Source organism: Megalobrama amblycephala, linkage group LG7 (assembly GCF_018812025.1).
Source record: "Megalobrama amblycephala isolate DHTTF-2021 linkage group LG7, ASM1881202v1, whole genome shotgun sequence".
In the NCBI taxonomy this organism is placed as follows: Eukaryota; Metazoa; Chordata; class Actinopteri; order Cypriniformes; family Xenocyprididae; genus Megalobrama; species Megalobrama amblycephala.
In genome coordinates this window covers 44,654,977-44,675,237 of record NC_063050.1, presented here as the reverse complement: position 1 = coordinate 44,675,237, position 20,261 = coordinate 44,654,977, and the positions used below count along the sequence as shown (strand labels likewise).

The following is a 20,261-nucleotide window of genomic DNA, read 5'->3' as shown; positions in this document are numbered from 1 at the left end:
TTTCCAGTCTGCTGCCCTGCCCCTTGAGTATGTAAAAGGTTGAAGTTGCCCCACTGTGGTTTTAGATTTTGTTGACAGTCACCTGAAAAAATTTAAGTTCCTTGTAACAAGACTGGCTTGCATTTGTGCAATAAAAGTTTAGTCAGTGCTACACTGAGACCATTTAAGATGTATAATTTGAACTTTGAGAAACTAGTTTGTTTTTACATGTAGCTTGAAACTGTCATCTAGTTTATCCTATAAGATTGAATCTATTAATGCATTGGATACTTGTCCGCTAGAGGCATTTGTTCTGAAACTGCTGAAATAAGACTCCATTTGTACCATATACATACCCAGTGCCAACAAGCTTGTGCACAATCACGTGTAACATCTACTTTAGGCCTCAATAACCAGTCGAACTACTGTAGTCATTCAAAAGGTGTGGCAAAAGTGCAGACAACAAAGTTAAAATGGTGCATTATATCTATACCTATGCCAACCATATGCTAGAGTTGGGGCTTGTTATGGGAATTGTCAGGAGGCCTTCTGTATATAGTCTTATGTTCAAATATGCCATTTAAAAGTTTTGGCCACTGTAAACTTGTTACCTGGTGCTATATGTTGTACATAAACATAATTATGTACACACATTGTATTTTCTCTGTGTTTTTATACTTGCCTTCAAAGAAATTGTCTCAATCACTAGAACAATAAAAGCTCTTGCAAACAGATTTTGTCGCCCTGTCATATGAGAGTAATTGTGTTGCAGTTTTAAACAGTTTATTCAGGTTTAAAAAAAATACATACAAATAAGTAAAACTTGCATGGAAATGTGGGCCAACTTTAAAATATTAGCTGTTATTGACATGCACCAATTGATCCAACATTTCATAATTTTTTAAATAGTAAAAAAAAAAAAAAAAGGGGTATTTGGCCCACTTCCTTGTGTGCATTTTTAAAAGAACAGTCTAAAGTAAATAAATGTTAACATGACTCCTTCCCAAGGCCAAACTCTTGAAAAATATGACAGCATTCTAACAAAGACAATTTTGACATGAACCCAGGTTAAGAGTGTAAGGAGTCAGATTCATTGAGAAAGTAAACTAAAATTTAGCAGTATGTAATTTCTCAGGTAAATCTTAAGTGGCTGTAGGACACCATAGGAAGGACAACTTTCATCATAAGTAATCCACTCTATGAACCATTGGCCTCCTGGTTCATGAGGGCAGTCAGATCTTGCTTGGTTTTATCCAGAGCAGCCATCTTGGCACGGCGACTTGGTCGCACTGATGGAGGCACTTCTGGAACATTCTCTTCATCACTATAGAAAGAATTGACACAAACAGAATCAAAAGATAAACAACATACAAAAGGGAAGAAAAAATAAAAATTACATTTGAGTAACAACAAAACCATTAATCAAGATGTGGAACGAACCTTTCATCAGAGGACAACTCTGCTTTACTGGTTTTCTTTCCATTTTTTGCAGTGGAAGCTTTTTTCTGGCCTGAAAAACAGACTGAAAGCTAAATACAATCATAAAAGCTAAAAAAAATCCATTTTATCAAATTAAACTGTACCTCTTTTTGCACGTTTAGGTTTAGTCTCATCTTTGTTCACCACCTCTGCAAGGACGCACAGATAGGTTTGTTAATGTACCGCTACTTTAGCTACCACAGTTACAACAGTATTAATGGAATTTTAAATGGCATTTTTACCTTTAGTAAATAATTTACAATACTTTAATTAATTGAGAATGAATTACAACTGAAAAATGTTAATATAATTAAGTTAAATCATATTACATAAATTCTATAAAATTAAAACAAATGTAAATACTTAAAAAGGTACACTGTAACTTTTGTTCAAAATTCCCAATTTAAATACAGAGTCAATACATAAATCCTTATTTCACAACATGTTTTTGTCTTTGCCCAAATTCACTATGGTAAGCCTATTATAAGCGTTTATATTTTAGACCGGGGGGGGGATGGTTTTCATAGGAAATTGTGTACATATACTATATTGCCAAAAGTATTGGGACACCCCTCCAAATCATTTAATTCAGGTGTATAAAAATCAGGCACCGAGGCATGCAGACTGCTTCTACAAACATTTGTGAAAGAATGGGTCACTCTCAGGAGCTCAGTGAATTCAAGAGTGGTACCGTGATAGGATGCCACCTGTGCAATAAGTCCATTTGTGAAATTTCCTCACTACTAAATATTCCACGGTCAACTGTTAGTGGTATCATTACAAAGTGGAAGTAATTGGGAACAACAGCAACTTTTTTTTTAATCCTTAAAAAAAAAAAAAAAAAAAAAAAAAAAAAAAAAGGGGAGAGATTTTAGTTATAAGAAAGAACCATATTTATCCGCACAGTCACGCAGAGCTGAAGCACAACCAAAACAATGTTCATCTGCAAAATGCATGCAGTTTTGTTTAACCGCTTGTGGGCCAATAGTTACAGTGTACTTTCAAATATTTTAACTGAAATCAACTGAAAAACTAATATTAGGCCAACCATTAACCCTTACATATATTAAACTAGACTAACACCGTGTCCTAACCAGACGCGATGCGCTAAGATTCCAGCAACAAGCAATTTGACTGTCCACACTAGATGCGACACGAAAATAAGCGATAAAATCCATCAAAAACCACAGCCAATCAGAAGAGTGTGTGGACGGCCTCTCTCAGCAAGAGCACAGCAGACACAATGAAATGAGCAAGTACATAGTAAAATTCATAAATAATATATAATTTAAACATTATTTAAAGTACATAAGGAGTGACTGAACCAATCTTTGTCATAGAATACACTTGTTTGTTTGCATTGAGTTGACAGTTTGAACGTTTTTGTGCCCATTTATTTATTTTCAAGATCTGAGGTGAATTAGTCAGTGTTGTATTCATTACAGCTAAAAAGCTGGGAACACAGAATGATATTCAAACTCACGTTAGCTTTTAACATCAGGTACTGTTTATGTGCTTTATTTAATATTATCATTGCCATACTTTGTATTGTTGTTCCAGTTGCAACGTCGCAGAGAAATATAAATCATTTCTAAAATAGAATATTCACGTGTTGCCGTCGCGGCTGGTTAGGACACGGTATAAGAATGTTAGATGGATAAATAAAAATATACCAATTAAATCTTCACTAAGGGGACATTTTTTTGTCCCTTAGCCATGATACATTTCTGAACCTAGTGACAGAATGGTTAGCTTGCTTGCTAGTACCTCCAGTATTGTCATCCAAGTTAAGCAAAGTTGTGTCCTGGTTACTGGCTGATTTGGAACAACGATCCCCATTTAGTTGGTTACGAAGCTTCTCAATAACCCTTGTACAGTACTTATCTTTCACTTCCTGTAACACACACAAGATAGAGACAGTGATCACTTGATGGATCATAAATAATTGTGTACATTAATGTAAAACCCTAAAGTTAGATTGTCATTCATTTCTCAACCATTTGTTTAATCTGTTTTTTTTTTTTTTTTTGCTTTTATCCAGTGCTGCTCTCTAACCATTTACATGTTCACTAAAGAGACATAACTACAGCAATACCTGTAAAATGTCTTTTAACAGTAGTTGCAATTCGTTGTTGGCAGGTCCAGGTTCAGTGTTAATCTCCAGCCAGCTGAGAGTTTTACAGTAGAGACGCACCTCAGGAGCAGAGACGTCCCTCAAAATCTCATTACAAACACGCACTGCCAGGGAGTCATGCACAGATACAGCCTGTAAAAGAGATATTTGATCATTTACATAATATCAACTTATTTAAGTGCTTTGAACAAAACCCATTACTGTTATTTCTGTAAGTATGCATGTAAGTTTAAGAGTACCTGTACAGCAGCAGGTTGCACAAGAGCGCTGGGTCGTGTTAATTCAACAAACAGTTCAGCCACATTGGATGTGTCTACCTCAGACAATGGAGAGGTCACAGGAGCATTGAACAGAGTTCTCATAGTTGGCAGAAAACTCTCCTCCACACACTCTTGATTTGATCTAGTGTACAACAATTACAACAACTGTAAATATCTGGCTACGCTGTTACAACAGTCTTTAATGGAATGGCAGCATTGTAATAATTCCATAATTACATTAAAGGGTTAGTTCTAGTGTTGTGCGATATGATCCATTTTCATATCGTCCCATCATCAGCCTGTGAGATCGGCGATACGTGTTATCGTGTGTGTGGGGGGGCTTATTTATTTGATCAGTACCTTTCTTATTTATCTGCTAAGCCTATTATTTTTTACTCATTAAAATCTGAGGACTATTTCAACATGTCAGCAGGAAATTTATGGACGCACATCCTCTCATGCCGTTACAGATGCAGCATTTTGACAGTACTTCTGCACGAGATGAGAACATTTGTATAATTTGAATGAATTGTAGGTTCTAATATTAATTTAATAATAATACTATCCTAATAATAATAATAATAATAATAATAATAAAAAAAATACATGAATGGGAGATCAAGCCAATTATAGTCTTGGTAATATTGCCATCGGCAATATCTCTGACTATCGTCATTGGCATTGTGTATCGGCACAACACTAGTTCACCCAAAAATTAAAATTCTGATATTTGATGTGTTCTATGTGTGCGTGTTGATTACTGTTTATATGCAAATAAAAGGCTAAAGTGATTCTGTTTCTTCGTATGACTTGTATTAAACATCACAATTCATATGGATTACTTTTATCTCTTCATGACCCTTTTGAAACATTAAAGTTTTGGTGGAATGGATTTTCATTATAAGGACTGAGATTTCTCAGGTTTCATTAATGTTCATTTGTGTTTCAAAGATGAATGAAAGTCACGTGTTTAAAACAATAGGAGGGCGAGTACATTACAGAATTTTCATTTTTGGGTTAACCCTCTGGAGTCTGAGGCTGATTTGGGGCCTGGAGAAGTTTTGACGTGCTCTGACATTTGTGCTTTTTTCAGTTGTTCATAAACATATAAATGACAAAAGTGTCATTACACTGTATTCAGCACAAACTAGGCTACAATAATATGTGAGGAACATGTATGTACATGTTTGTGTTTTTGAAGGAATAATGTTTATGCGTGGTTACTGAAAAAACAAAAAACTTAAGTCACTGAAATAAGGCCAAAATAAGTATATTAAATCTGTGTTCACAAGACTTTTGGGTATTGGAGGTTGTAGACTAGAGTTTTTGCTTCAAAATTATGTAAAAATTATGCTGCCTACTCCTTCATATAAAACAATATATTGATTTAGTTTTTGTAAGACACTTTTTGCCAAGAAACACAGTATGCATGGAGGCGTGAATCACCACTGAAAAATGGGCCATTCTCACCTGAGAAGACAAAAGAATTGGATAGTAATGAGCTGAAATGACTTGCATATTAATGAGGCATTTCAGTCAGGTAGGCTGTGAAAAAAACCTTCTGTGATGTCTCAAGCTCATCATGATATATGAAACATACAGAAAAATATTATTACAATATAAAGTAATGGTTTTATATTATACTTTAAAATATAATGTATTTCTGTGATGCAAAGAGTCTGAATATAGGCTTTTAGTTTAAAAGCATGCACATTTGGAGAAATATTGGATTCTCATATGCTTATGTCAATTTTCTATACAGAGAAGTTATATTTATTTAATATTCATTGTCATTACTATGAGCGCTGGTGTTTTCAATTCATCCTTGAAGTCGGAGGGCGCTCTCTGTGCATTTTTAGTGCACAAATTCATCTAAAAGAAGAAGAGGCTATTCCATGAATGGAGTTTCCAATTCATACTGCAGCCGGAGGGCGCTAAAGAAACAAAAACTCATCTAAAATTCGTATATAGAAGAAAAGAAAACAGGAACTAACTGCATGTCTTCTAGAGCTCCCTAACCATGACTTTTACATCCAGATAAACACTTTTCAAGACAATAAATACACGATTGAGACGATGAATGCATGTATTGCCTCTGAATTTGCCTCTGAATAGCGCTGGCTCCGTGGGCGTGGCCGCATTAGCAGATAATGAGCTGAATCACGGACTTCTGACATGGCTCTCTTTTCATACAGATTACATAAACACAGAAGGTTTGTTTTCGATTTGACTTAAATGATTTAAAACCTGACATCTTAACGTTTTTTTAGACATAAGTTTAACTTTTCTGTGATTAGTATTCACTAAGTTACAGTTCATTTTCTGAGAACTATCAGATTGGACTTCGTTCAGAGGGAGAGGAGAAATCACGCATCATGTTAGTTTTCTTTATTTTACAAAAAGCACAACATTGTGTTTTTACTCTGAGTGTATACAAATAAAAGAAGATATTCTATAGTTTCAATTGGTATATTACTTATGTCTCTATCACAAAAAATGACGGAGTATTTTAAGTCTGTTTTGCTGCAATGTGAAAAAAAACCTGCAAAACGCGCCGGTGCGTTTTCAGACCTCAGAGTGTTAACTACACCTTTAATTAAACTGAGCAAAAAATCACGTAAATGTTTTGAGTGCAAGTGAGGGAGGATCTCCCTACATGTATACCTGCTGGCCCGGGCATATAGCTGTAAGAATACCCCCAGGCAATGCCGTAGTCTCTGGTCATCCTCCGTTACAGGATTGTACCACAATAGCACCAGACGGGACAGCAGCTTTGGACTTAGGATTCTCCCACAGTACATCAACTTGGCCAGACCCTCTGCTGTCTCTGTGCGGAGCTCGCAGATCTGAAAAATTTCAAATAGGTTTCATTTGGTACAATTTGCAGTACATTTACACCATCTAGACATCATGTATAAACAGCGCACATTGTCAAAATGCCTGCCAATCAGCTCCAATAAGTTGCGAGCTCAAGAGGTTGGCAGAAAATCTCTGCATTGATTCAACATGTGAATGAAACTGTAATGTTAACAGTTCACTCACATAAGGCTGTTAACAACAATTTCAAGTCAAAACAATAATGATTTATATTTTCAGCTGTAGGGTTACATTTTACTGGTGATAGCGAGGCCTAAGTTTCAATAGTGTACCTTTAATGTATGAAAATGCCTAAAATAATGGATATGCAGTACCTCACTATCAAGGAATTCTGAAAGCATCTTCAGAATGCTCTGGACAGTACTCTCCTCTTCAGTTTGTTGGTCAGGTTGTCCGTTACTGTTGTCTGGTGAGTCAGGTGCTTGGGAGATAGGAGTAGGCTTGTCTTGCAGGATGTTGAGGCCATTGAGCAGGAGCTGGTCAATGAGAGCTCGGAGAGCACTGATCCTGATTTTAGGCTCGTCTAGCTGTGTGATCTAAAACACACACACAAAAATAATCTCCAAGCTTCCAAGACAAAGTGAATTCGGTCATCTTTAACACAAGTGTTTTAAATACCTGCAAGAGCAGCACAAGGTGTGTGTTGGCGAAGTCTTTACTGTGGAGAGCGGCAGTTCCCAAACAGATGACAGCCATGTTGCGCACAGCAGGGTTAGGGTTGGAAACACTTGGCAATATCTAGGAATGAGAAAGCACTTTGAAATTATATTCTCTTAGCTGCAGCTCCAGTTAAGCACTGAACTAATTTGTATATAAAAGTTCGGTAACCAAAATGGCTTGTGATAAAAGCGCCATACAGACCCAGGTTTTTCCTATACTGCAGAAAAGCAGGAAATGGTTATTAATGTGAGTGCTTTTATGAATGAGTATTGTACCAGTGACTCTATCAGAGCATTCATGGTAGGGCAGATTCCTCTCTTGATGTTCATTTGCTTGAACAACTCGGCACACATCGTCAGACATTTCAACAAAGTCTCTGGGTCACTCTGGGGAAAATACATGACATGTGATTACATTATGTTGGAATTATATTTAAATTAAGCACAATGTAAGGCTTGCTGTCAATATGCACATGCACTTTAATGGAGTCAACTAAGTGTTCACCTAAAATGCGACACAAAGTCTCAGGCCATTCACATGACATTTTTTCCCCCTCACACTCTATCTTGTAATGTTCATTTATGACACTGGCTGACCAATTAACTATGATACAATTTGAACAGTGAACAATTTTAATTCAAAGCACCCATCCACAAACACACATACTGTCAGAGAGTGAATTTGTAGTTGTGGTGCTTCAGCACCCTTAAAGGGGACCCATTATGCAAAATTCACTTTTGCATGGTGTTTGGACATAAATGTGTGTTGGTAGTGCATGTACAGAGCCACCCTATAGTGATAAAAATCCACCCACTCCTTTTTTTTAATCCCCATAAATCATAAGCAGTGTCTCAGAACAAGCAGTTTCCAGATCCCTGGCAGTGTGACGTCACAAAAGCCACAGGCCCCGCCCACGAATAATGACAGACACTAAAGTTTGAACATAGAACCGCCTGAGTGCGTTTACAGTGAGTTTACACAGTCCGCCACTGCTGCACTGACGAGAATGTTTCCCAAGCGTTTTGTGTTTGGTGTTCTGAAGCTGGATGGATTAATCCACATAGCTCTCTCCATTTACTCCCTAAATCTGAGCTGCTGAAAATGAGGATGATTAACTTAAAATTCTCCCTCAGTTCTGTCGAAATTCGTGTATGTCTGTGCGAATCATTTCACACCGAAACAAATGAATATCAATACAAATGGACGATTCAAAACAGAGAGTGTGCTAAAAATGTGCTACTCAAGTATATTCAAGTAAAAACTGTTCGTGATCCAGCTTACAGTCTCCAGAATAATACTGGATACGGCAGTAATGAAGGTGACGGCACTTTATATCAGTTCATCTGAGTTTATTTATGGGTATAAAGTTTATTAAGCACCACCCGAAAGGCATATTGTCTTTATATATTCGTTTACTGTTAGTTGTAACGAGCGTTTCTGTGTGTTCTTCGCCATGTATGTTGGTAATACAAGAAAAAGAGAGCATTTATGGATAATATTTTAATGCACACTTGCAGTGTTTTATTAAGCTCCTACAAAGATTTTCTAGAGTGAAAACAGACAGAGATTGATTGAAAGCGTGAATGGTCTCTCTCCCTCTCTCTTTCCGTTTATGTGTGTGTAGCCTATACATGCGTGATGTGTGCATGCAGGGGAGGGGTGCGATTTTCAAATAATATTTGAATAATTCCCAGCGATCTTCGAATAGCATTTTTGCTTGAAATGTCCATCCCTAATTTTAACATGCTATAAAAAAAATTATCTATGAGGTATTTTGAGCTAAAACTTCACATACACACTCTGAGACTTATTTTACATCTTGTAAAATAGGGCATAATAGGTCCCCTTTAAGGCCTGTACACACTGGGACGAATATCGCACGTGCTTATTGCCAGCGTTTTGAGATGTTTTTTGTGTTCATACCCAAGCGATTTTCACTGGTGATGCTGTGATGGAATTTTTGAACTAATTAATAATGAACTAACATTTCTTTTCTTCTACAGGCCTAATAATAATAATCTAACTTAGAAATAGAGAAACAGTCACTAGGACTGAGTGTTGTGATTCAGAAACATTCTGCTGTGCTGGCTAGACAGCATCCCTTTTGGGGATAAAGGTTGTTTTAACCTATTGAGTAATCTGAACTATTAACCCAATGATATTTTTTGATGATCTTGTGATTCAGTTGTTCTAATCTAAATTTACTCCGGCAGTAAGCGGGACAGAGGAACTGAGATGTTTTTCTTAAATCTGAACTAATCATATTGAGACTGATGATAATGAGTAATAGATCATGCCATGCTGACTATGAAGTGTACCTGAAATCCTATAAAACCTGTTGTATTCCTTTGTTCGGAGAGAGATTCTCTGGAATGATGAGAACTCTCCTGGCCGTGATTAAAGCATATTCTGAGGCATAGACTGGAGTCTGTTTGGTTTTTAGGCTGCAGCAAACCTAAGCACTAGAGATCTTTTTCTATACTATAGTGATAGTGTTTAGTGGTGAGGAGCACTAAAGAGCCTATTATCAGGTGATAGTGCCGGTGGGGAGCACTAAAGAGCTTAGTATCAGGTGATAGGCCCCCAAAACAAGCCGAGACGTCGGCCGTCTCGAACAGGTACTGAAGTACGCTCAGTAGAGTATAAATTTATTGGTTTTATGGTGTCAGGGACATCCAGGTTTACTTGTTTATGGTGTCAGGGACACCCAGGTTTAACTAAGTCAGGTGCGTAGGGAAAAATCTACCACAATGCGCAGAGTGAATGTGCAAATTCACTCCCTGACAATATATGGCACTTGTGCTTAACGGTAGTCCAAATAAACATATTTATGATATTAATAAAGTTAAAGATGTAGAGATGCAGATATAAAATGGCATATATGGCATATATGGCATATATATGACATATGAGAGATGGTAGTCAGAAGCAGTAGTGCAAATAAGTCACAATGACAGTAGTGCAAGTGAACAGTAGTGCAAATAAACATTTGTGAAATAGACCTTCTCAACTATATTTCTTGAATGTAAAAGAAAAAGAAAAGAAAAGAAAAAAAACAAACAAAAACACAGTAAAAATACAGAAATAATACACATCTCTTGGTGTGGCCAAGAACTGGCAGAGCACCCATAGCATGCATCTCAATCAGTTCCCTAGTTCAGTAGTCAGGGCTCTGATCAGGGAGTCGGCCACATTCATTTACACGGTATACTGATACACGACCTAGGAAGCTAGGGAGCTGTTTGAGACGCAGGGATAGTTTGTAAGGGTCTTCCTCATCTACTTAATTCCTCTTCGTCGTCTTGGTATCAATGTGTGCTAGGCAAGACCGTTTTGTGCTTGAGCGCCACCAAGTCGTGTTGTACTGTAACTTCAGCAGCTCTATGCACGTGAACAAAAGCGCCAATCTCATTGGTCCGCCAGTTTTTAAAGCGGTGCGTCAAACAAAAAAAAAAAACGAACCCGAGGCGCTTTATTTAAAAAAAAAAAAAAAAAAATTACGCTTTTATGTCTGCCGTTTTTCGTGTCGGTGTGCCACTCGCATTGGCGCCCTTTGTTTAGTCTTGAGGCGTTAAACGTCGGCGATAATCGCGCACGGTGTGTACAGGGCTTTACATTGTCGGTGGGTTTTTGGTAAGTTTTTGCTGGTGCTCCTAACTTTTTGAAGTTGGGAGCACCAGTGCTACCAAGTAAAAAAAAGTTAGTTTTGAGCCCTGTTAATGAATTAACTAACATGAACTAACAATGAGCAATACAGTATTTATTCATTTTTGTTCATGTTAGTTCAAAGTGTGCATTAACTAATGTTAACAAAAACAACTTTTGATTTTAATAATGTATCAGGAAATATTTGTTGGAAGAACTATTTTAAAAAGTAATTTATTCCCGTGATGGCAAAGCTGAATTTTCAGAAACTATTATTCCAATCTACAGTCATATGATCATTCAGAAATCATTCTAATATGCTGTTTGTGCTCAAATTAGATTCTTATTAATAACAGCTGAAAACAGTTGTGCTACTAAATATTAGTGATACATCATTTTTCAGAATTCTTTGATAAAGAAAAAAAAAAAAAAGTTCAAAAGAACATAATATAAAACATTATAAATTGTATTTACTGTCATTTTTTATTAAACATATGCTTGCTGAATACATGTATTTATTTATTTAAAATAAAAAAAATATATGTGAATATCCTTGTAAATTTGTACCTTCTCCACACGCTGCTCCTTGATATTTTCTGCAAGTTGTGAAGCCTCAAGGGCAAGCTGGTTCTTGAGCTCTTCCAGCTGAGAGATGGAGTCTTTCAGCTCAGCTGCCCGACTGAAGTCCTGACAGCTGATGCACTCTTCTAGAGTCTGCTTTGCCTCCACTATCTGCACTCGCACCTCAGCTAGCTATTGAAAAATATTTTAAAATGATGCCAATCTAATGCAATAGGTTGATGCCACCAACCAGTGGTTTATGAAGTTTTACTCACTCTAACTTGTTTTCTGCGTTTCTCATTCTCATCCACAGGTTCAGAGATGGGCAAAATGGGCTCTCTCACATCAGAGATTATTTCAGCAACCTGATTAAAATAACCACACACATACATAATTAAACCCTCAGTGAACTGCTGTAGAGACACTTGACTGCATAAATTGGCAGATCTCAAAGGCCACATTTACATAAATCAACCAATTACATTTTTCATCCATCTGTCACTGATTAATCTTGTTGCATGTGTGAAAAATACTTGAATCAGATTTTTGGTGACACCCGATTTAGGTCAGGTTCAACGTTGGCACAGCCAAAGAAAAGAACATACTTCATCTGAGAGGACTACACTGACACAATCCCAGGATGCCACAAACAGATGATTTTTTTTTTTTAAGAGTATGATGTTCCCACAAGGACTGACCATCTGAATTTTCTGTGCGTCATCTCGTAAAATGCCAATCAGTTTCTCCACCAGCAGACCAATCAGAGATGTGGGTGTGTTGGGCATTACAAGAATCTCCTGGAGCACTGCTATCATGCGCTTCCTACAATGGTTCATGGGAAGATTAAAACAAACACATTTTGGTTGCACTTAATTTGACAATACTTGCACTTTTATTTGCAGTGTACTTACCCAAGAAATTACTGGGTAACATAAGGTTTTGGTTATTGCTTAACATGGGTTAAGGTTAGGTTTAGGGGTAGGTTCAAGGTTACTACCTAGTTATTGCAATTACTATAGTAAGTACATAGTTTGTACATGGGAAACAGGTAAAATAAAGTGCTACCCACATTTTTAACGTAAACTAAACATGCAGTTAAAAAAATCCATATCAAAAACTCAAGACAATAATAGTCTAGAATGTTTCTTCTACACTGATCAGCAAGAAATCAGAGTATTGAGAACTCAGACCTGCCGCCTTCTTCAGAAGTGTCCAGACACCCGATTAGCAGAATCAGCTGCTGTCCAACAAACTCTTGGGTCATCACCATCTCAAGCTGTGTCATATCAGCTCTTTGCTCCTCAGACAGCTGAGAAATGTTCTTTAGATATCTGAAACAAAAAGGCTTCATTGTTTAGCTGGGTTATCATTTGCAAATGTTTAGTGACAATATTAACTGAATTCAAAAAGAAAAATCAAACATGGAAGAATTATAATTAACTCAATTAAGTGTTACAAGAAACACAAGTGTAGCGCACATTCACCTGTATAGATACTCTGCAAAGATGGCCGCCTCAGGGAGTAACTTCTCCAGTAATTCCTCACCCTCATCTCCTTTACTCTTGACAAACTCACACAATGCTCTCCAGTACAACACATTTTCACATGTTAGGGAGTCTACAGTAATTAGTTTCCTGTACAGAGAGACATACACATTTAAAGGGTTAGTTCACCCAAAAATGAAAATTCTGTCATTTATTAATTACCCTCATGCCGTTCCACACCCGTAAGACCTTCGTTAATCTTCGGAACACAAATTAAGATATTTTAGTTGAAATCCAATGGCTCCGTGAGGCCTGCATGGGGAGCAATGACATTTCCTCTCTCAAGATCCATAAAGGTACTAAAAACACAATCCGATTCATGATTCGATACACTGATTCATAATGCTCCGATGCTTCCTGAAGCAGTGTTTCGAAATCGGCCATCACTAAATAAGTCGTTATTTTGTTTGTTTTTTTGCCGCACCAAAAATATTCTCGTCACTTTATAATATTAATATTGAACCACTGTACTCACATGAACCGATTTAAATATGTTTTTAGCATCTTTATGGATCTTGACAGAGGAAATGTCATTGCTCCCTATTAAGGCCTCACGGAGCCATCGGATTTCAACTAAAATATCTTAATTTGTGTTTCGAAGATGAACAGAGGTCTTACGGGTGTGGAACGACATGAAGTTAAGTAATAAATGACAATTTTCATTTTTGGGTGAACTAACCCTTTAAGAAATGAGACTAATGCTGAAAATTGCCCAATGCAGATATACTGAGAGGCAATGTAATTAGTTGGTTTACTTGAGTATCGTTTTGGATACTTTGTAGTTGCACGGAGTATCAAAGATATTGGCAACTTTTACTCTCTACTTGACTACATTTTTGAACAAGTAAATGTACTTTTTATTCCACTACATTTGTGATGAGTAATACAATTACACATTATACTTTGCATGGCAGCTAACATTTTCTGCAGCAATTTGTTTCTGCTATAAAGAAGCAATATCGTCATCTAAGGGCATTGATGGTACTATATCTTGTGCATTTTGCCTTTACTCACCCAAACTTGTCAACAAGGTTACTTTACATGAATGTGAGTGCATTAGCAGCGAGTTGCTGAATCGCAGGGGTTTGATTTAGGAGATGAGGTCATGACTGCAGCTGGTGATGAGGCTCAAACCAGCACATCCAGTGCAAGTAGACTTTGACTATTTAATTTTACTTAACATTATTTTATTTATTCACTATATTGACAAGACCTTTAAAGGATATTGGTTTACTTATGGCCTTTTTGTGCACTTGAGCTTAACTCACATTTGAGAGTCTGTAGACATTTAAGAGGCTGTTGTGTCGACCTTGATACATTGCAACACTGAGGTGTTCAGTTTTATTTTGATTTTAGAAAATAAACATCATTTCTTATCTTACAAATCAATTGTTTTTTTATTTTCACTGGCATGTCTCTTAGGTGTCGAGGACTAGTGCATCTCTGAGCCTACGTTCAGCATGAGTTAAATACTTAAGTTCTATTAAAATCAGATACTCTAAGACTTTTACTCAAGTCATATTAGAATTGGTGAATTGTAACAGTAATTTTCGCTGTAAGGTGTCTGTACTTTTACTCAAGTATGGTTTTCATGTACTCTTTACACCTCTGGCTGAAAGTATTATGTTTCTACTGATAACAGAAAGCAAAGCACAGTGGAAATAATTAAAAAATATTCTAATTTCCACAAAGGGCAGGGCATGTATATGCGTTTTGAAATTTTGGTGGTTTGAATTCTGTTGCAAAACTGCAGTGACTGAAGTATGCTTGTACTGGTGTTTAGATTCAAGTAACTGACCTCTCATCCAGCCTAATACCATTCTGCAGGAGTTCATCAGGGCTTGTTGCCATGGAGAAGATGGCATGCAAGGTAGTCACTGCAGTTTCTGCACAGTTCTCTACATCCAGTCTGTGCAGCAACTGCAAAACATCTCCCTGCAGCAAGCGAAGCCAAGCAGGCAGCAAATGGGTCTTGATGACCTCCTTGACTGAGTCTAAGGGAGATGGACATGATTTGTTTAACTCTTACTGTCCTGTCAGCAACAAGGGTAGCATAGCATAAAGAATATAAGATACAAAACTGTGAGATAAATAAGCATATAAGCTTAATAAAAGACAAAAATTTTAAGATGCATTCAGATGATACTTTGTCAAATATTTCTATTAAACGTGTTTGTTGTCTGATTTTATCAAAGGCACTGCAGTTCAGTAAGATGTCTGATAGTAAAAAGGATTTGAAAGACAAGACATAATGGGGTGTTTTTATTAGTAGAAACCTGTGTGCAAGTCTTTAATGACCCAGTTGTCACCTAGTAAACAACTTGTTTGTGCCTAGAGGACTTGTTTTTAAGAGACAATGCACATGAACTGTAATACATGTGTACAATTGGATTCTTAGACAGTTTGATCAAACACCACAATTTCCTTACCTGCAGAGTCACTGAGGCCTTCATGCAACAGACTCACTCTCTGAGCGATGCTCAGAGCTCGAATATGCACTTTCTCTGCAAGTACCTGAAGCACATACATAGACATATTTATTGCATACAGTACTATTAACAAACTTGGGGTCAGTAAGATTTTCCTTTGGATGAAATAATTAATACCTTTTTTCAGCAAGGATGCATTAAATTGATCAAAACTGATAGTAAAGACTTTCACATTTAAAGGTCCCGTTTTTCGTGGTTTTTTGAAGCTTTGATTGTGTTTATAGTGTGCAATATAACAAGTGTTCATGTTTCGCGTGTAAAAAAAACACAGTATTTTTCACATAATTTACTTATCTGTATACCGCTGTTTCCACTGTCATAAAAACGGGCTGATGACTTCCTTGTTCTATGAAGTCCCTCCTTCAGAAATACGTAACGAGTTCTGATTGTGCCAGCGGTTCCTGTGTTGTGATTCGACAGCAGCTTAGCGAACCTTGCCCGGAAAGGTCACGCCTCTTACCATAACGTGGAGATGCATGCGCTCAGTGTTATTGTAAACATGTCTTTAATTTTACCCTATCAATTTGAGCCGGAATCAGACCCGGTGATTGGACTGCGGGATGAAAATAACAGCGTTTCGACGGCAAGGTGACAAACACACTCTACAAACGCAACTCTTGTGTATTCCTGTGGGCGGAGGTTAGTCAAAAAACTGTTTTAGTGACGTCATTAAAGAAGGAAGTAGAGGGATGTAGTCCAAACTGGCCGTTCGATGTAGGCGACTTCTGTTAAATAAAATATCTCGCTTGGCATTGAACTTTGAGCTTTAAAATTTTACAGATTTTATTTATACTCTAACAACAACATTACACACTAACTAAAGTTTGAAACATGGGATCACGAAGAAAGGGACCTTTAAAAAACAAACAAAAATACCTCCATTTACTATTTGTTAACTTTCATTCCAGGTTTGATCAGTTTGGCATTTTCTTATACATTTTTACCTGATAAGCAAGTTTCCTGACTTTCTCTTTGACGTCCCGGGTGCGCTTGTAGATTTTAGGAAGTGTAAAAGCCGAAGGAGCGATGCAAGACAACACAGCACGTCGAACCTCTGGGTTCGAGTCATTTTCCAAAAGCAGAATATATGCTACAAACACACAGAATTAATCACATTTACCTTATTTAAAATTATATTCATTGAAAACTCATGGATCAATATCGAATGTTAACATGTTAAAGGATTAGTTCACCTTCAAATAAAATTTTCCTGATAATTTATAATGACCTCCAAATGGTTGAAGGTCAAAATTACAGTTTCAGTGCAGCTTCAAAGGTCTTTAAATGATACAGACGAGGAATAAGGGTCTTATCTAGTGAAATGATCGGTCATTTTTGGAAAAAAATTTAAATGTATATGCTTTATATAAACAAATGATCGCCTTCCAAGTGCTTCCGCCAAAACCGCACTTTCGTATTCTTCCAAAAGCTTATGCTGCATGTCCTACGCCTTCCGTATTCTACTTACGGGAAAAATGGAACTGGCACTGTGTTCGTTCCGTAAGTAGAATAGGGAAGGCGTAGGACATACAGCGTGAGCTTTTTGAAGAATACGAAAGTGTGGTTTTGGCGGAAGCACTTAGAAGCCGATCATTTGTTTATATAAAGCATATACATTGACATTTTTTCGAAAATGACCGATCGTTTTGCTAGATAAGACCCTTATTCCTCGTCTGTATCATTTAAAGCCCTTTGAAGCTGCACTGAAACTGTAATTTTGACCTTCAACCGTTTGGAGGCCATTGAAGTCCATAATAAGGAGAATAATCCTGGAATGTTTTCATCAAAAACCTTACTTTCTTTTGGACTGAAGAAAGAAAGACATGAACATCTTGGATGACAAGGGGGTAAGTAAATTTTATTTGTATGAGCAATCAGAGTACCTTTAATAGTGGGGCAGTCGATGTTACTGGGATCCTGGAGTCTGGCCATGGCCAGTGCTGCCTGAATCCTGACATTAGGGTATTTGTCTGTGACTCTGACCAGCATGGCATCATGGATCCTATCACACAGGTCATCATCGACCTGAGCATTCTCACTCAAACTGCCCAACAACTTATTCACCAGCTGACAAACACGAAACCGCACCGCATGGCTGTTTGCACCATGAGACTGAGGGAGAGAAAGAAACGGATAAGAAATCTAATGTAAACAAAGGTACACTATGAGGTATGATTTTCCCCCAACCCAAATGTCTGCATACGAGTGACACTACCTCCAACAGGAAGTTGAACAGAAAGTTCAAAAAATCATTGTGGTCATCATCATCTTCCTCCTCTTCAGCCTCCTCATTAACAGGCGTTTCAAAACTTGCAGCAAACTTAGTGACAAAATCAATGACATTCTCCACTGCTGGCTCTCGGGTGTAAATGATCATGGCATACTTCAGGCAGCGTATGAACTCCTCATGGAATTCAGTCTTATCTTCCAACTACACAAAGAATTAAAAACAAATCTCTTGTTCAGAAGACTGCTTAATGTGTCAGACAGACAACATGTTGGAAAATATCCCGTTGCACCTACACCACCATTTAAAAGATTGGGGTTGGATTTTGATGTTATTGAATGGTCTCTTAAACCCACCAAGGCTACATTTATCTGACCAAAAATTCAGTAACAACAGTAATACTGTGAACTATTATTACATTTTAAAATAAGTGTTCCATTTTAATATATTTTAAAATGTTATTTATTGTAATTTATTCCTGTGATGAAAGTAGAATTTTCAGCAGCCACTACTCCAGTTTTCAGTCTCACATGATCCTTCAGAAATTATAATATGCTGATTTGGGATCAAAAAACAAAACATTTCTCATTATCATCATTGTTGAAAACAGTTATGCTGCTCAATGTTTGTGGAAACCTTCATACCTTCTTCAGTATTCTTTGATGAATCTAAAGTTCAAAAAAACATTTATTTTGAAACTTTTGTTTAAATCAATTAATGCATTTTTCCTGAATAAAAGCACTAATTTCTGTCAAATACCGACCTTAAACTTTTTGACGATAGTGTACACTACAAAATTCACATAATGATACATCTGCTGTACCTTATTATATCTGGTCTTCAAACTGGCAACAAGTTTTGCCTTGTTATTATGAGCTTTCTGTGCGCGCCGGAAAGCCTCTTCAATCTCTATATCAGCGTCTCCAGACATGTTGATGTTCCTAAGACACAAAAACAAATTACATGCCAGCCTTCTGGTGTGAATGAATGATATTAGATATACGTTTACAAAACCCAAACACCCATTCATTTCAGACCGATACCCAAATAGAATACGGTATATGACACCTGCTTAAACATGTATTCGTTTTTTTTAGTTGTTTTAGCGTTAGCTGTTAATAACACACTTCACAGGTTAAAGTAATTAGTCACAACAAATGTCGGATAACGTTAACGCAGCACGACAGAATCGTTACATTACCTGATCTTTCCTCCACCCATTGGACACTTTTAATGATCTAAATAAAGAGTTATTCATTAAATAAGCTAGCATGTACCACACAGCAAGATTAAGTTATAGTAATCCCACAACAAATCAAACACATGTACGAAGAGCACAAATTGCTGGATTAAAAATCAGTTTCCCTTAGTGAAACAGATATTTGTGCGTATAAAATGAGCAACACCGCCTCGATAAACTGCTAGCACCCACAGTTAGCCACAACACAAAAACACGACGAACTATCTCATAATTATCATTTTAACAAGTTACAAATTTGTCAGAACATTAATCCTTGCTAAGTGTATCTGCGTCATTTCTAATCAAGAAGTTTTATGAGGGGGGAAAACAATTTAATCCGCGTCGTACCTGAAAGAAATCGATCTTGAGCCGTGTATCTTGAATAACGGTGAAAAGCGCCACTTTTCAAAACCTGCTCTCGTCTCGCGAGAATTACGAGAACCCCCTCCTCCATGAGTGTTTGTAACGGTCAATACTATGGGTTTTCCTTTAGGGGGCGTTGAGAGGCTTAGTAACTGCAGCTTTGAATGGTTCAAATCTCAAGACGTTTAGTCTCATCACTGTAGGTATTTGTGCACTAATAAATAGTTCTGTTTAACTTTATTAATTTTAAGTTTTGGAGCCTGATCATATAAATTTAAATATATCTACAATAATTCAGTAAAATGCTATAATTATCCTTAATCACAAACAGCTGTAATTGGTCCAAATTTAAGCTCTTCAAAAGGTAACAGATTGATTATGCTATTACTTCTATGCTATTTCTTGGTAATCGAATGAATGATAAGACCCTGACATGATTAAACGTTTCCAGTGTCCTGAAATATGACCTAACTCTCAGGATCCAACTATATGTTTTAGGGTTGTGTGGGTTAGTTTGTTGTTGTTTTTATATACTGGTACTGACAGATCATCCTGAGTATGTAGGTCAGATTTTAGGTAGGTCAGCTCATTTACTATGATTGTTAGACTAAAGACAGCAAACCAACTCCTCAGCTCCTGTGTAAAAACTGCATTTAGCACGACATAATGTAAGTCATGCATTTTCTGAGAATAACCAATATGTCGTATATATCACTATTACGCTGTTATAACCAAATATGGTTCAGCCTTGCATGGGGAGTTTTCACCTTTCACATTTATTTGAAATGTATAATTTACCTTGC

General features: G+C 36.9%; 1 protein-coding gene across 4 annotated transcripts; it reads right to left on the bottom strand.

Moving 5' to 3' along the window:
• Positions 1 to 745: 745 nt before the first annotated feature.
• ncapg (non-SMC condensin I complex, subunit G) lies at positions 746 to 19,602 on the bottom strand. Of its 4 annotated transcripts, none has more exons than XM_048197703.1 (23): positions 19,444 to 19,602; positions 18,679 to 18,796; positions 18,500 to 18,523; positions 17,844 to 18,059; positions 17,512 to 17,740; positions 16,573 to 16,718; positions 15,569 to 15,653; positions 14,938 to 15,133; positions 13,080 to 13,229; positions 12,786 to 12,926; positions 12,294 to 12,417; positions 11,871 to 11,960; positions 11,602 to 11,787; positions 7,665 to 7,775; positions 7,348 to 7,467; positions 7,044 to 7,265; positions 6,517 to 6,698; positions 3,832 to 3,994; positions 3,554 to 3,724; positions 3,226 to 3,352; positions 1,563 to 1,607; positions 1,420 to 1,489; positions 746 to 1,303 (listed from the first exon to the last, which is right to left on the bottom strand). In XM_048197703.1, exons 2-23 carry the CDS (start codon positions 18,784 to 18,786, stop codon positions 1,177 to 1,179), a joined length of 3,033 nt encoding a protein of 1,010 aa, XP_048053660.1. In that variant the 5' UTR covers positions 18,787 to 18,796; positions 19,444 to 19,602; the 3' UTR covers positions 746 to 1,176. The 4 variants fall into 4 exon arrangements, with proteins under 4 accessions (XP_048053660.1, XP_048053658.1, XP_048053661.1 ...); XM_048197701.1 differs by lacking the exon at positions 19,444 to 19,602 and adding an exon at positions 19,057 to 19,433; XM_048197704.1 differs by lacking the exon at positions 18,500 to 18,523.
• Between the last annotated feature and the right edge of the window lie 659 nt (positions 19,603 to 20,261).